General features: G+C 41.5%; 2 protein-coding genes across 3 annotated transcripts; both read left to right on the top strand.

The window, feature by feature from the left end:
- Nucleotides 1–269: 269 nt before the first annotated feature.
- hsh2d (hematopoietic SH2 domain containing) lies at nt 270–7,479 on the top strand. 2 transcript variants are annotated; one of them, XM_048976647.1, is made up of 7 exons: nt 270–466; nt 653–739; nt 1,411–1,547; nt 2,633–2,722; nt 3,695–3,860; nt 4,144–4,311; nt 4,548–7,479. In XM_048976647.1, the coding sequence occupies exons 3-7, from the start codon at nt 1,423–1,425 to the stop codon at nt 5,043–5,045; spliced, it is 1,047 nt and encodes a 348-aa protein (XP_048832604.1). In that variant the 5' UTR covers nt 270–466; nt 653–739; nt 1,411–1,422; the 3' UTR covers nt 5,046–7,479. The 2 variants fall into 2 exon arrangements, with proteins under 2 accessions (XP_048832604.1, XP_048832605.1); XM_048976648.1 differs by lacking the exons at nt 270–466; nt 653–739 and having other exon boundaries at nt 753–1,547.
- A 1,540-nt stretch (nt 7,480–9,019) lies between these two features.
- tax1bp3 (Tax1 (human T-cell leukemia virus type I) binding protein 3) lies at nt 9,020–15,589 on the top strand. Its single transcript, XM_048977030.1, has 4 exons — nt 9,020–9,215; nt 11,773–11,892; nt 12,018–12,095; nt 14,165–15,589. The coding sequence occupies exons 1-4, from the start codon at nt 9,177–9,179 to the stop codon at nt 14,297–14,299; spliced, it is 372 nt and encodes a 123-aa protein (XP_048832987.1). The 5' UTR covers nt 9,020–9,176; the 3' UTR covers nt 14,300–15,589.
- Nucleotides 15,590–16,979: the final 1,390 nt, after the last annotated feature.

The raw sequence follows: 16,979 nt of genomic DNA, 5'->3' as shown, positions 1-16,979 counted from the left end.
CCGAAAACCTTTTACAGTGAATTTGGGTCATGAGTTACTGACCCAGGGATAATGTCGGTCCTGAGGCCAAGGGCGTACCTAGAAATTTTTACATATAATTTTACATATTCAAGGGTCCCCTGAAACTGCCAGGTAACCCTGCCTGTCTGACACCCTTTCCTCAGGCTAAACCATTTGAGAACCGCCACTTTATATTCCGTAACCTTTTTCACACAGTATGCCAAGCAGATGCCTAGCAGCACACAATAAATCAGATTTTATAACCAAACAGCTTGGAGTGTCTTTTCACAGAGATGGGCAGCGGTCACGCTGCTTCTCCCCTCCTCAACTTGGTGGATCAGTTACTCTTTGTGCTGTTAGGAAAAGTGCAAACCCTTAGCAAACAGATAGAGAGAGCTGTCTGTCAGTTTGCATTTGCCTAGTCTGTTTGAATATCTCTGTCATATGACCTGCATTGGTGTTTGTGGTTTGTATTATAATTATTTATTTATTTTTACTGTTTCAGGAGTAAAACACACCTTTGTAATTTTAAGTATTAAACTTACGTTTGTGGTAGCCTGCGTATATTGCTGAAAAATGTAACAGCTTAAATTGTAACGAAGGACTGATGAAAATAATTGCCTAATAATTGTCTTTTCCTGGTGCCTGTAAGGTAATCCGGAGAGCCGCGTAACCTCGCCCTTAGTCTCCGCAGGTGTCGCAGGCGGATACGTGGAAGGCACAGCTCCTCCTGTATAAGGCAAGTGATCAGCTTTAATATGAGCTAAATCAAACAAAAAAGATTACTAACAGAAACTTCAGGATACACAAGGAGCCCATTTTACTTTTCGTAACGAAAGTGTTCGTAAATATACAAAGAGACTCGGTTAAAGTTTTGGAGGAAATACGCGCACGACCTTCAATGATTAGCTTTCCGTTAAACTTCAGTAACGTTACTGAAATCGGATCTGTAACACTGTGATTTGAATTTAATAATTGATTATACAGTCTTACTTAAAATCCATTTAATATATAATACGTGTAACAGGTACGGTACGTCATAGTAGCCTTCATGTTTTGCTCGATATGTTTATTTCTCTCTTATCTAATCCTGGTAACAGCACAGCTTTAGTTTGTCCCACTAGTAACAATGGGACAAAGAATGTGTACATTATGATAAGTGAAACATATTTCCTTAAAATGTAAAATGAGTATCACCGTCATAACGTCAACAGATACAACCAAGATAAACCGAGGTGTTTTCCTCGCTGATATTTTTTTTGACATACAGAAAACCTGTTTAGCACATAATGCTTCAATAGTTTCTTCTGGCTTTGTAGAAGTTATATTGTCTAACATTTTTGATTGACATAGTTCATTTTTATCAGACAGACAGGAGAGATAGTGGCTGTTGTGTTTTTATTTTGCTAGTTCCCACTGGAAATGCAGGGGACCCCGCTGTCTGGGGAGCACAACGCCTCCCTGGCCTGGTTCACACCTATTCATCTGAACCGTGTTATGAGAAACGGAGCCATACCAGAATGGTTCCACGGCATCGTGTCCAGGAAGTACGCGTTACAGCACTGTCCTCTCACATACACCAGGAATGTATTTAGTGTAAACATTAGGCCTACCTGATACTGTCTGAGCGTACATCTCTTTGGAAGAATCCCTTTGCTTTTTTCATGCCGACTTCCTTTATTCAGCAGTATTGTCTGAGGGTTCCGCTGTGTATTTTACTGACGCGTTCTGCTCATGCCAGCAGACTTGGGTATAAAAATCCAGGTCTTGGGCTGTTATGTAAAGTTTGTGCTCGAGACAAAGGAGAAACATGCAAGTTAAATAACATTAAATGGACGAAACTATTGTAACACCTGGCCATTACACCCACAGGAACTTGAATGATATCCGAATATAAATCCATAGGCATTAATATGGAGTGGGTTCCCCCTCTGCAGCTATAACAGCTGTCACTCTGCTGGGAACAGAGACCACACACAGCATTCTGGGGTGTGTCCATATTAATGCCTATGGATATTAAATCGGGTGTCACAAAAGTTCCTGTAGGTGTAATGGCCAGGTGATGACCAGGTAATGAGTGCCGTGTCTCTGTAGCCTCTCCTGTTTCTCCTGTGACTGGCTGTCGCTGTGAGTGCCATGTCTCTGTAGCCTCTCCTGTTTCTCCTGTGACTGGCTGTCGCTGTGAGTGCCGTGTCTCTGTAGCCTCTCCTGTTTCCCCTGTGACTGGCTGTCACTGTGAGTGCTGTGTCTCTGTAGCCTCTCCTGTTTCCCCTGTGACTGGCTGTCGCTGTGAGTGCCATGTCTCTGTAGCCTCTCCTGTTTCCCCTGTGACTGGCTGTCACTGTGAGTGCCGTGTGTCTGTAGCCTCTCCTGTTTCCCCTGTGACTGGCTGTCACTGTGAGTGCTGTGTCTCTGTAGCCTCTCTTGTTTCCCCTGTGACTGGCTGTCGCTGTGAGTGCCGTGTCTCTGTAGCCTCTCCTGTTTCCCCTGTGACTGGCTGTCACTGTGAGTGCTGTGTCTCTGTAGCCTCTCCTGTTTCCCCTGTGACTGGCTGTCACTGTGAGTGCTGTGTCTCTGTAGCCTCTCCTGTTTCCCCTGTGACTGGCTGTCGCTGAGAGTGCTGTGTCTCTAGCCTCGCAGAAGACATGCTGATGTGCAGCCCGAGGGGCTGCTTTCTGATACGGCTCAGCCAGACCAGACTCGGGTTCACCCTGTCTTATCGGTGAGTTACTGCGGGCCCAAATGCTGGTCTGTCTTCTGTGGTCAGCTTTACAATGAAGCGTCAGTACAGTGTCATTTAATACCCACGCCACATATAATCTTCCTTTTATATTGTACTGTAAAGAATATTTTTACCAACAAGCAACATCTCAGAGTATTTTTTTTTGCATTAAACATATCCGTCCATCCATCCATCCACTCACCCATCCATCCATCTATCTTGCAGCGTCTTAATGAGACCTGCATGGTGGGGATTGTACACATTTCTTTTAATGTCATAAATTTATAAAAATTTAATATAATAAATATAACTCAGATTTAAATGAGTGTACAATTTCAAGTCGTTTTTTGCTCATGGGAGTTTTACTTGCACAAAAATGAGAGCAGAAGGAAAAATGATTGGCTCAGAGAGATAACCAATCATATTGTAGAGGAGGTGGATCCAAGCAACCAGAGGAGGCAGGACAAAGACATCTGATTGGTTGGACCCACCCCCTCTCTTGCTTGGTTTTTTTCTTCAGGTAAAATTTTCTTAGTCATGGTAGAACATCATAATTCACAATCAAGCCCACCGGCTCCTTAAGTCCAGTTTATACTCATAGAATTAATATTTATGTTTTTTTTATTGATTTTGTTTTAGCGTTTCAGTTTATACATTAGAAAGGGCTGGAGCACAGGGACGTTTTGCTGCAGCAAGAAGGTCTTTGCTCTATGAAAGGGCTGAAACGCGAAATCACTAAACGCGAAAATTCGAATCGAAATCACTAAACACGAATAAACGTTGCTGGATCCATATTGGTTGAAGGCTGTATTTAAGCTGCCACGTATTTTCTGATCTTTACAGTCCTCACCAGCTTGACAGCGGCAGCTGTGTTTCTGTACTGTCTTCACAGCTGTTAGCGCAGGTTTCATTTCCTGCACCTTAACAGTGAATCACTGAGAGATTGTGTCCTGGCTTTTTGCATTAACACAGAGGCGAGGATCGCTGCCTCCACTTCATGATCGACGTGAACTGCGAAGGCCTGTACAACGTCACTGGAGAAAACGTTTATCACAGGTCACTTCAGGACCTTGTGGATTTTCATCATCGGGTCCCAATTCCACCCTTTAATGACCTGCTAACATGCGCATGTGTAAAGGTATAACATTTAGTGATTAATATTTAGTGTATGTGCTAAAGACATTTAATAATTGAACTTGAGGTTGACATATCAGGTATTACATTTATTATTATTATTATTATTTTCCCTGCTGTTTAATGGAGAATTGTAATGGAGTATTCTCTTACAGCAAGTCACTTCATTTCTTGTTTGTTGATATATTAGAATTAAAGCTCCTCAGAGACAGAGGCTGATAATACTATATTTATATGAAGTTTTGGAATTCCTAGCCAACCTTGAACTTAATAACAATACTTTACAGATGAAGCAGTTGGCAAAGACTGGAGCTGATCCCCAGTTTAGTTTGAGCTTGACAGACTCTGAATCCCTGAATGCAGCTCGTACACCTGTTTCTAATCTTGCATGCTCCCCAAGACCCTACCCCTGTTTTGACACAGAGGTATCTACAAACTTCCAGAGCCAAAACATGGTAAGACAAATGTGTGCAGTGTTTGTGTATCTTGTATTGGATCTTCGTGTTAAAACATTTCATTGTGATGAACTGATTTAAATTGTCATTATATCGACCAGATATCCTTGCAGAGAACTCACCATGAATTACATGTTGGTAGACAGAAACCAACACTATCGGCTCTTGAGAAGACAATATCTAAGTTTCTTGTAGTCTGTTTGTTGATTGTCTGTGTCCATGGTCATTTTTATCAGGTCGGCGCAATTCAGCCAGTGCCTCTGTCCAGGGAATCCTGGAGTTCCACCCCGTACCTACAGAGAAACACAGAGGCACCAGAGCAGCCCCTGGAAAGTTTAGTGCCAGGAGGTGGAGAAGAAATTGGCACTGAAAACAGCAGCTCCACCAGACAGTCCCCAACATCCAGCCAGCCAAGACTTAAGAGCAGGATCAAACTGATTCATTTCATCAAGAAGCCGCACATGAAGAAATGTGCTTCACAGGAACATATGTACGCTGAAATCTCACAGGAGTCTGGAAAAGTGCCGGATCACACAGCGTTCGCAGCTCTAGAGAGCAGAAATGCTGGCGGTAGGACATGCGCTGAGAATGTGTACGAGGAGCTTGCAGAAGCATCGCCGCCGACTGGCTCCAGCAGCGATCCTGTGCACAGGCCTGTTCTCACATCCCTAACAGCCGAGCAACAGCTACCCGAAGAGTACTTACTGCCGCCTCCATTTGCTCCAGGATACTAAGGGCTAAAATAAAGAATTCCTAAAGGAATAACTCGGTGAATTTGATGATTTTAAAAGAAGATGGGCAAGTTTTATTTGTGTGTACTTTTTGGGTACATTTTCTCTAAAATGTCAAATTTCAGTGTAAATTTCAGTTTAAGTATATTACAGTGATTGTAAACAACTTGGACATCCCTATCAAAATTGTGACGTGAAACTGGACATCAAGATAACCAATGACAGACATCTTTCCGTCTGATGTGATCTTTTAGCCAACAAAATTCACGAATAATTGAAATAATGGAGAAAAAAGAAAACTTCGGCTGCACCTTTTTAAATGTGAGCTGAAGCGATGTTCAGAGGTGATCGGTCACACTCGATATCACGTTGAAAAGTGAGCAGTCTACAGCTGTCATGGACGAAGGCTTCTGATGAACCACAAATAAGGAGCAGCTCTCCCTGTAGGATTTTCTGTAAATTATCATGGATGCATCCTACTGGGATTCACAGAACATAACCAGGATTATTTGGTGAAAGGTTCTGGAAAGGACAGGGCTGTAAAAGGACATTAAAGGCACTGGATGTACGGCAGAGAACTGTGAAGACAAGCATGCACAAGTGGGGAAGACAGGGCATCGCAGGGATATGGCCAAGATCTGGACGACACTCCAAAGATGGTGCCAGGATAAGGGATGATAAGAGATGCAGGGATTTGTGACAAGTACTGCTCACTCCTTGCATGTAACAAACATCCCCCATATTCTTCAAATGTTGGGCTTTGGAGCAGAGTGGCAAGCAAATGCCATTTCACACAAAAAGAACGTCCTATCCAAGCCCATCTAAACTGCAAAATGTAATCGCCTCAAACCATATGGGAAAGAGATTGTATAGTTTTATGAAGGACTGTTTGACGTTTTTGCCTTAATTCTTAGAGAGGTGTCTGGCTTGAAGACACCGCATCTCATCATCCAAGGAGACCCTACTTCCTGAGAAGCATGGTGGAGGCAGCATCGCGCTTTGGGGCTTAGCCCTCGCTGCTGAGCTCACTCTCGCCTACATATGTGTCTGTGCTTCATGGAGAGCAAGATGGGGCAGGAGGAAAGAGAGCTTCCCACGGGCTTCAATAAAAGTGTCATCATTATTCTCTTCAGCTAGGGCAGAAGCTCTGCTCAGGATGTGTGGGATAATGAATAGCTCCAAATATATTGATATTTTGGCCAAAAAAACTGCTTTCTTCTGAAAGCTAAAGAGAAATCTCACCTCCTAACGTAACGACCCACACATCTAAGTCAACCAAGGAATGACTTCAGGAAGATCAAAATCCTGGAATGGAAAACTTGTAGAATGACCTGAAGAGTGATGTGCAAAGGTAATAGAGACTTATTCACAAGGACTTGCTGCAGTAGTAAATATAGTTAATGAAAAAGGTACTTCTGCAGAGTATTACTTGGGGGGGATGTGGGCAGTTACGTGGCTAGGATGTTGTACACTTTTTAATTTTAATTATATGTCCTGTTATCTATTTTTCTCTTAAATTTGTTGGTTGCAAGGTTACAGTTATTTCATTGAAGATGAAAAGGATGTTGCATATGATCAGTCTTCATTTCTGGCTTCACATCACAACAACCTGAAATTTCAATAAGGGGGTGTAAGCTATTTTTCTTGCAGGGTGATTGGGGTGTCCATCCAGGGCATATCCCAGGCCAGTGCTGCTTGGCATAGGCTATAACCTCTAATGACCCTGTCCTGCATAAGTTGGTGGGAGATGGATGGATGGAATTTTTAGGCACTGTGGTAACAGAACACTTCTGTATTCATTAACTGCAGTTGTTTATATTTCTTAACTGGCCGTGTTCCCCTAAGCTAGAAATATTTATGTACATTCCTAGGAATTAATCAGCATGAATCCTAAAAGTTGACCAGTAACTGGTGTTTGGTGAAAACAAAACATGCAACTTAATGAACAATTTGTCGGCAAACATGTATAGCACTTGTATGACTAGACAATTTAGATGTAACATGTAAACACACTATTGGCAATTTTGTTTGAAGTTTTGTTATTTGACATTAAAACCTCCTAGATATCCTTATCCTCTTCCACCTTCTCGTGATTTGTTTAGCTTTAAATTGGCAGTTCTGACTGGAAAACTTTTTAAGCAATATAAATATAACGCTATGTAACACTAGCAAAACTACCCAAACTTACGCATGTTTTCCAGAACTGTATATGAAGAAAATATCTTTTATCTAAACAATTACTACTTCCTCAAGCGTGTACATTCAAAGTTAGAAGATTGTGCATTGAGAACTGCTTAACAAAAGGCAGTGAAAAAATTGTTAGGTATCAAGTTACAGAGTAGGTTCATCCTTCGGATTGCCAGAGATTGTTGTAAACTGTGTTCAAGTGCAGTACTCTATAACCTGAACTAATATCAATAAAAATGTTCAATTAAAAGTTTTTTGATATTATGTCACATTACCACTCATGTAAGTTTAATGGGTTGCATACAGGCATGTTCTAAAAATGTCAAAAAAATAATGAACCACTATAAATCATAATTATGCGATTAGGTTTAGTGATCCCCTCGAATCTGGGGATTTGTATATCTTACTTTACTTCCGGTGAGTCGACCCACTGCAGTTGCTAAGATGCTTACCGATTCAGCATAACTTATGCTTGTTTTGCTTTCCAGATGTATTATTTACTTTTGGCACTGAATATTGTGTCACCCATTTCCCCAGTTTCCTAATAAAGGTTTGGCAGTGCAGTACAGTTCACAGTGCTGCTTTATATGTTTTTCATAATTAATGATGGTTGCCCGAAACAGGTGGGGCATATACCGACAACACAGAGCACTGGCGTACTGTACTTGTACACTTCCTTTTTTTAAACAGTTGTATTTAAATATTTTCACAGACCTTGTCGCTGCACTGCCCTCTAGCTGTGCGTGTGGAGTTTGCATGTTCTCCCTGCGTCACGTGGGCTTCCTCACTGCTTAGACATGAAGATGTGTAAGACATAAATATGAATCTGTCACTGGCCTGAAGTCTGTGAGGGTCTGTCAAAGATGTGTGTGTGTGTGTGTGTGTGGAGGGGGGGGGGGGGGGGGGGGGTACCGCAGACTGCTTGTACTGCATAAACAGAAGGACGATAGACAGACTGATGAATAGTGTTGGTAACCCTACTTGACGGGGGCACGAATAATGCAGCAGTACACATTTACTTAATGTATTAATTAACGAAAAGATACGCGCTAGTTACATAGTGATCCCATGATCGTTCATTATTGATCAGTCATGATTATATAATGTGATTTAACTCCAAGATCAGCAAAAGTTTGATTTTTATTCATTTATTTATGTATTTATTTTGGGGAGGGAGGGGGCAGAATTTTCCCATATTTGTCCTTTAATAAGACAATAGTGCCAAACGGTGAGACTGGAAGGTGGCTGGTGTCAGATGAGCGCTATTCTCAAAATACACCACTAGGGGTCTCACTCATTTCAGTAAAACCATAAATATGCGAAGCAGCAAAAATACATATTTAAAAAGTAATACGGGAAGAAAAAAAATTCACAGCATTTGATTATACATTCTCCATATTATACATGTTCCAAGATCATGTCTACATTACATGGTAACGACGGGAAATCGTTTAGAGTTTAATGATACTGAGTATTATATCTTGAACATAAAATAGTTCGAAGTGTTCGGTCCTTTCATTTTTTTACTCATTACTCAGGGTGTCGAACCATTACAAATAAGCTAATAAACTAAAATGTTATTTGCTGGCTACTTTACTTTTACATCTACCATTAAGTAGAAAGTAACTCATACAATATCCCACATACGCGCTCTTAGTTGTATATTTCCTATATTAACCTTTACATTTTTATTTTCATTTATATTAAATTATTTCAAGGCGAGGCTTTTGCTTACAGACAGCCAGAGCCACCGGCTGTCCCGAGATACTGGGCTGGGCGCCGGACCTTAGACAGGAGACGGAGTATTACATCATCAGCCCTGCCTATTCATGTCATGAATTAGTGATTATTTCCATCCTTCAATAAAGACAATCGTAGCTTTCCATTTCTACTAGAAAGGAGTGCGTACTCATTTCTGTGAGTCGAGGAGCCCGTGTTGCAGTGATAATGTCCTTTATCCCGGGGCAGCCGGTGACGGCGGTGGTGGTGAGTTTGTCCCGGGAGCCTCATGTTGTCTTAGGCCCAGTTGGAGCCTCGCTGTCGCCTTTTCTTTGCTACTTTAAAACACGGTCAACAGATCGTGTTTAGTATACTTTAAGTTTAAAGTGTTCGCGGTTGCGGCTCTTTCGTGTTTTACTTATTTATATCAGAAAGTAGCAAGCCGTAATGAAACAATAATACTTCAGCCAGTTATAGTCATGGTGTTGCGCTTTGTTACTTTATTATGAACTACTAAAACAGTTGTTTCACTTAATGGGTTGTAGTAAATAGCAGTTAGTGTCCGTAGCGACGCCTTTTCACGGATAAGCCAGACTGTTGTCCCGCTGCTCGGCGCGTTTCTCCGCCTTAACTTTTTATTCCACTTTCTGTTCCGCACGAAACTCCGGGTCATTTTACAATAAAGCAGCAGGCATTTGGTGCCGAATGCAGATTAAGGCGGGTCTCGGCCTTTGGCGCCGGTCTTGGTCACTTCGGCCGGGATTCGGCCGCTTTCCTACTGCACAGTATAAAAATTACAAACTGGAAAATCTCCATGTTGCTACGTAAAGTGTTTCGGACGAAGTGTCAAATGCCGAAAGAAATGGTGCCCGAGCAAAGGCAATAACTTAAAAGTGGTAGATAATGTATGTAGGGTGTGTGCAAGCCGAATCTGCGGAGAGATACGGCTTCATCAAATCAGAGGAGTTTCGTGAGACTCCATCCATTTCAATTTTTAAAATAAAAATATGAATAAAAGTGAAGCTAAATCCGTAGTGGATTGTGTCTAAATTCGAAGTGTGGTAAAATAAGGATAAATTCACAATACTTAATCACTCTTTCTGTACATTTGTATATTAACTCTATGCCACCACTTTATGGAGAGACAAACCCTTCTGACTTTAAGACCGATTATTCATGTCATCTAAACTGAGGGCGTATATGTGGAAATACCAGCTGCAGCTGGATTGTGCGTGTAAATCACCAGACAGATGTGCGGAACATGCTGCTTTTAGATAATTCCCTGACAAAACCACGCATTGTATTTTGTTGTAACTAAATTTCGTTATAAAATACAATATCGGTCTCTCGGCCGATACCAGATGGTATCTATTCTGCAATAGTGAAGCTTTCTAAAGCTATTGAACCACACTAAGCAGGATTTTGAAGCCCTTTTAACATTTTTTGTCTTGACTACTGTAGGTTCACCCAGTTAACATAATGCACGGTTCCACCTCGCTATAAATCGCTAATGTGTGATGGACTTTTCTATGATAGAGATGGTTATAACTGAAAGCACACTTTGGCTCGCATAACAGTGACGTCACAAATCCAGGTACACGTTGGCGCAGGACCCAGGAATGGCTGCCGAGGGCTTGTTACTGCGTTACGGCTTGTTACGTTCTGCCCCCAATGGGTGGTGACTAATGTAGGTTGTCTGTATTGCTGCTTAACTTCTCCTACATAAACTCGTCTCCTACCTGTTGTTAATGCATAAAATAAGATACCATACATATTGCTTTCCGTTGTTGCGATTCTGAGTTTTGTTTGGAAGAGCGTCAGAAATTTTCAGATTTTTATAAAGAAAATTATGGATTATGAGGTTTTAACAAAGCCTGACTAATAATTATAGCATTGCTGTCTCTTTAAACTGTTCATTGCATAGAGACCTTCGACTGATTGCCTTACTTATTTTAAAATAATATTGATTTTAAACTTTAGCTTTTTTTGTCATTAGAGGAAAAGTGGGTTGTAACATAGCAGCAGAGGTATTAAGTCTGGGTCCAGAAAGTACAAATCCAGACCAAGGTTTTGTTTCGACCAACCACTTGAGTCACTCTTTGACTGTGACTCTTTATGCTCAGCTGGTTGGTTGAAACAAAACCTTGGTCTGGATTTGTACTTCTTGGACCTGAACTTTCCACCTCTGCATACGTAGCAGAAACAACCAGAATATGGCAGATACAGCTTTGAACAGAATTCTTAGGTTCCCAGAGGACAGGTTATATGCCGCACTCGCGTCCACTTAACCGATTAACGGTAAATCATCCTGACCAGCTTTGTAAACCACACTGTTGTTTTTCCTGGCCGTACGATAAGCAACAAGAGACGATAAGCGATGGGAGACCCTCTGGTGCAGAGAGAGAGAGATCCCAGTCTCCCAAGCTGCCTTTGTGTGTGGAAATGCTGTGGAATGTTCCAGAAGAGCCCGTCAGTCTCTCTGCCCGAGAGGCATTTTGTATTAATGATTTCAATAGAGCGACGCTGCGGAACTGTTACACTGGTAACTTGGAGTATACAGTCTTACATGCCTATGGAGCCGGTTGATTAAACAGTAGCTGTTTGGGGAGGGAGTCTGTCCTTGTGACTGCATGGTGATTGTTGGCGGTCATGGGCTGTCTGGCATCAGCCACGTCGGTCAGGTGGGGAAAGACCTCTCACTTTCTGCTTAACTGTGGATTTAAAAACTGTTGATTTGGTGATTATATGTAAATCTAATCTTGGTAGATCGCTACACCACATAACGGAGCTCATTACTGACAGCCACAATTTGCGTGTTTTTCAGCAACGCATTGAAATCTGCAAGCTTCGCCAAGGTGACAACCTGATCCTGGGTTTCAGCATAGGAGGAGGAATAGATCAAGACCCAGGACAGAACCCCTTTTCTGAGGATAAAACCGACAAAGTAAGGGAAGGGTGTCCACAAGATTGGCCTGTAAATGACGATGATAACATGACTGTTAATTGGAAATCAGGTACACCCCAAAAAGATTTTTTTTGTTTTTGATTTTGTTGTTTTTCTGCATGCAGGGCATCTATGTCACACGAGTGACCAAAGGAGGCCCGGCAGAAGTCGCCGGACTCGTGATTGGGGACAAAATAATGCAGGTATTTCTGCTTTATCCATTTATTTATCACATGTGATGTAGAATTGAGGAAGCAAGGCTAGATGGACTCTCATGCATTTTAACTTGAGTCTTGCTTAAGGGTTTAATAGTGAAATTACTCTGCTGAACCTAAGATTTGAACCAGCGACCTTGTGATCACAAGCACAGAGGCCTAACGCACGGAGTACTCACTGCCCCAATTCATGGTTTCCGAAGCCGTCCTTTAACTGTGGACGGCAGCATCATAGCATCATTCTTGCAGCTTTCCAAAGTCGTGTCTCCTGACCAAGGATCCTCACAGAAATAGTGATGTGAGCCATGGTTACTGCACATCCCTGTTCCGCTCAGCTCATTATGTGACTTACAATTTATATCTGACAAATCGAAGGATCCCAGAGCCACATCTGTTCTGTTTAAATTCTCCTTTTTGTTTTCTCCCGTCATTTAAAATGTTTCCAGTTGTGCAGGTGAGAAATTATGTGTTTGAGGTTGTAATCATGGTTTGACCAACATTAAATGTGTAAAATGCTTTTCTGAATAAGCTGACTAACATGCATTTTCACTACATGTTCACTCATTTTCTCTAGTGTCTCCAGCCTATTTGATGGTGCTGTAGGTCATCCTCCTAGTGTGTGAAGGGCAGCTTTTCTCGCCACCCGTGAACTGCATAAATATGTAGCTTTTTCTGGGGTCACGGGGTACAAAGTGGGTGAATGGAATTGGGTTATTTTAGAATTAAGTATAATCAAGGATTATTCAGAATTCAAAGTTGTACAGCTATGGAAATGCTACTTATTTTGTAAAGTAATGGTGACTCACAGAGAGGTTATTCAGATATGCAGTGCAGCTTATTCTTATCCTGAGAGTGTAATTTCCACTGTCATAACCCCAGTTGGGTTAACATTAGCTCAGCTTTTTCAGTCCAAAGTGATAGCGAATGTGCTGTAAATCCAGTATGCTGCTCTATAATCATGGCCAGTCCTTGCTGTCTTCATGTGCCTTCATGAAAATGATTCTTTAAATAACTTCGCACCTGATGTCACTTGTGGATGGTGGCAAGATAAATATCAGTGTGTGCATTTAGGGTTCTGATTAATCTTTGCACCCCTAGTGCCTGAAAGCACAAAGGTAATTACCACATGACTCAAATGTTCCGTCTCGTAAAAAGTTAGAAATGAAAACACTGATTAGATTAGCTTCTTGTAGTTTAAGGTGAAATGAGATCGAGTCGCTGCAAGCCAGAGCGGAATATTCACAGCTCGCTCTCTTTGGCCTTTCTGAGTAGCAGAACGGAGCAGGCACCTTTCTGCTGATGAGAGTGGGTCTGAAATGGACCTGTTATCTCGGGCCACTCCCCCAAACCAGCACGCAGCAGCGGTCTGACGCAGACGATCTGTCCCAGGGAGGCATCTGTGAAGTTACACGTTTATCGGCATGTCATTTTGTCCCCCTGTCAGTTTAATTCGTCATGAACATGGTATTTTGATAATGTAGATCCTCACTTGCTCTGTGTAGGTTCCCATATTCACATCGATTTTACGGCTTTGTGTCACTACTGCGATTTACCCATAAATCTCGATTCAGTCTGTCACGATTTTTCCGTATCTTGCATTGATTTTCATTAATTTATTGCCAAACCCTTTAAACACCAGCAGGAGAATTCAGATTCCATTGTGTAATGTTTTTTTTCCTTTGCTATTTAAAAAACGTAATGTGCAAATTTATGTTTGCGCAACAAAATTCATAGTTTGTGCAACTGGGAGTTGAAGAACGTGAACGGCTTTATTTGCTCTGCTTATTTCCCCTGGTAGTCAAAGGCTGTTAAAGCTTGTTAATAAAATTTATTCTGTTTTTTAAAGTATTAGAGGGTTAACCATCAGGATACCATGGTAACACCATGGTGAGTATTGTATCGTGGGCTAGTTGGCAATACCCAATGCTAATATTTACATATAGAAGACTTATGAAATGACTGTGCCAATTAAATTTTCATAATTTTCCTTAAACCTGAACAGGCAGTCGGTTTATGTCTGATGGCATTTTCTGTCTTTCACACGTTTCTGAAATCAGGTCAATGGCTGGGATATGACCATGGTGACACACGACCAGGCAAGGAAGAGACTCACTAAGAAAAACGAGGACGTGGTCCGGCTTCTGGTTACCCGGAAGTCGCTCGAGGACGCCGTCAGGAATGCAATGGTGTAGTAGCTCGGAGGCACAGCTGAAATCCTGAAGTGAGCAGAGGAAGATCTCGGAAGTCAAGCTGTCGGTCGAACATTCCTGCTTCCTCTCAGTACAACCGTGTCTTCAGCCTGACTGCAGCCCTTCATTGTTTGTTATACTCTTAATTAGAATTTAATTTGCAATGTAACTTTCACACGAATAATCATTTGGTCACATATTGGTCATTTTTGCTCAGCTCAATTGTAATTCTCTTTCTGTGTGTGACATTTTTGAATGCTCATGAAAAATCAAAAACTGGTAAAAAAAAATATCGGTTGGCGTCGCAATTCCAGTCCTCTCGGGACACTGGGTCTGCTGGTGTCTGATCAAGCCGGGCGCAGAGTTTCAATCATTCATCCACCTTCGGTCTGCTTTTCCTGGTAATAATACCAGTTATTAAATGATCCAACAAAAATGGTGTTTAGGCATTTTTTGTATTAAACAGGATGTTGTTGCTTAAATGATAAATTCCTACTAATTCTTTTATATATTCAAGGTCTAAAGCCTGAGTCATCAATCAGTCTAAATAATGAGCATTGATTTGGGTGAAAGGGGATTTAATCTTTACTATCAAGTGCCCGGTTTGCTCAGGTGACCAGTTGGTTGTTAGTCCTTGTGCTTTTCCTGTTGATAGATCTGCTTTACATTATTCATCATTTGGATTTTTATTGAAACAGTTTCTTTTTTACTGAATTCAGCACAAAGATGTCCGATATGTTTTGTACGTTTATTTTTGACTGTTGAATCTCAGCAAAGTGCCATTAGTGATACAAAATTTGGTGCTTTGGGTTGGTCTTTTCTACAATTTCACAATTACCTTTTATATTTTTCTAAATATACATGTACCAAAGAGCGTGGTATATTCTTTTTTTTAAAAATAGATATATAAACACATTTGTGCACTAAATTAGATATAAAAGTGTGAATTTTTTAATGTTGGAGTAAGTGTGTATGAGTATCGCTGTTTGTTTGATTTGTGAAACTCTCAGCTTACGTCAGTGAATCCGCTTTGTTCGGTGCAGCGGCCATTCCCAGACCGGCCCCTAGGTGGCTCCCGCGGACCACGCGACGCCGGCCCACTGCGCAGGATGACCGCAGCAGTGCCATTTCCTTCGCTTAGGCAGAATTTCTTGTGCAGCCGCGTTAGTGTTGAGTCAGTAGTTTTCTCGCTTTACAAGGAGCATCAGTGATGTTTGTTGAAATGATACACTGGAATACTGTGGTCCAAGGTTGATAGATCAGAAAAATAAAGTTGATTTTAAATTCACCAAAGTGATCATTACAGCAGTTTAATGCGCTTTTGTTGTTCAGCTTGTATGTCACGTTCCATCACTAATTAAAACACCTGAAATGCTCACACTTAATAGATGATGGACTTAAAGGTATATTACTTAAGACATGATTAAAGGCTTGATATATTATTTAAGAGATGTTTAAATGACATGCAGTGTTTTTGCAGATGTGAATATTGATTGATCTCCCCAGTTCCTCGCCTTTTCTCAAACTCCTTAGCCCTCAGGTGCCTGAGCGAAAAAATGCTTTTGATTTCATCTCAAAAGTTACATCATTACCACACTAGAGGAATAGACTTACTGGATATACTGGCACGTGGCCTATTCTCTTCCCTGTCAGTGATTGAGACGCATGACGTTGGATCAATTTTCAATGAATTCAGAAGACCATTGTTTAAATTCCCTTGAGAACTCCAAGGAATTACTGTTGTTTACATTGTTTAAAACTGATCTGAATCATAAGTACAAAGCTCTATTGAAAGAGAGCTGACAGGGAGCCAACATTTAAGTCGTAGTTAGGCAGTTGATTCAACTTCTTTAAATCCACGCACAGCTAATTTTCATGCCGGTATCTACATGCTACTTCGACAAAGGCTACAAAAGAGTGTTGATAGATCTGACTGAAGTGTCAGGCTGAATGAATGCAGAATTTTACCTTTCAAACAGCTTCAATAAACCGTAAATTCACTGTTTATTACCATGGAAAATGTATTTGTGGTTCTTAAAAAAAACTGCATGGAGAATAACTTTGGCGTACATAACCTGTAGCTGACAAGAAAGTGTTGCCCAGTTTTTACAGTTTATCACTATAACTCATTCTGTGCTGAGGGTCACACAGCACCGATTTGGGAAAATGAGATACAGGCATATGTACATTTATATTATGTGACACTGGGATAGAGCAGATAAGGCATCTGATGATGTCGACATAGATATCGGTCAAAAGTAAAATATGTGTCACGCCCACACAGGCGGGAACCACAAGGTGTGGGAAGTTAAGGATAATGAGAGGAAGGATAAAGACAACCGAATCACACCAGCCCAAATCGAAGTATTGATGTTATCGAGCCTTGCTGAGCACTTTATTGTCTATCGTCTAGCCCTGATTCCTAACCTGATCCGTTTACCCCGCGTTTGCTCCTTACCTGTTTTACCTTCCCGTTCCAGGCCCGTTCCCGAACCTGACCCGTCCTCCCTGCCGAGCCCGGCACGTCTCGTCCCCGCTTCCCTGTGTGGTTCCGTCCCGTGCCTCCGTGTAGGATTGACGCCCCGGCTTACAACTTACCTGCCTGTCCTTCGACCTCGCCTTTTGCCTGTCCCTTTCTGTGCTGTTGCTTGGCCAGCACTAATAAACCTTTCATGGGTTTGCA

The sequence above is a fragment of the Brienomyrus brachyistius genome, chromosome 15 (assembly GCF_023856365.1).
Source record: "Brienomyrus brachyistius isolate T26 chromosome 15, BBRACH_0.4, whole genome shotgun sequence".
In the NCBI taxonomy this organism is placed as follows: domain Eukaryota; kingdom Metazoa; phylum Chordata; class Actinopteri; order Osteoglossiformes; family Mormyridae; genus Brienomyrus; species Brienomyrus brachyistius.
Note: the sequence above shows the minus strand (reverse complement) of the source record. Positions and strands in the feature narration are given on the sequence as shown.

Excerpts from the sequence above, each read along its gene's own strand:
- hsh2d (XM_048976647.1), top strand. The coding sequence starts at position 1,423 with ATGCAGGGGACCCCGCTGTCTGGGGAGCACAACGCCTCCCTGGCCTGG. Across the intron at positions 1,548-2,632 it reads CACGGCATCGTGTCCAGGAA|CCTCGCAGAAGACATGCTGA; the intron begins GTACGCGTTACA and ends CTGTGTCTCTAG. Across the intron at positions 3,861-4,143 it reads TAACATGCGCATGTGTAAAG|ATGAAGCAGTTGGCAAAGAC; the intron begins GTATAACATTTA and ends AATACTTTACAG.
- tax1bp3 (XM_048977030.1), top strand. The coding sequence starts at position 9,177 with ATGTCCTTTATCCCGGGGCAGCCGGTGACGGCGGTGGTG. Across the intron at positions 11,893-12,017 it reads CTGAGGATAAAACCGACAAA|GGCATCTATGTCACACGAGT; the intron begins GTAAGGGAAGGG and ends TTCTGCATGCAG. Across the intron at positions 12,096-14,164 it reads TTGGGGACAAAATAATGCAG|GTCAATGGCTGGGATATGAC; the intron begins GTATTTCTGCTT and ends TTCTGAAATCAG.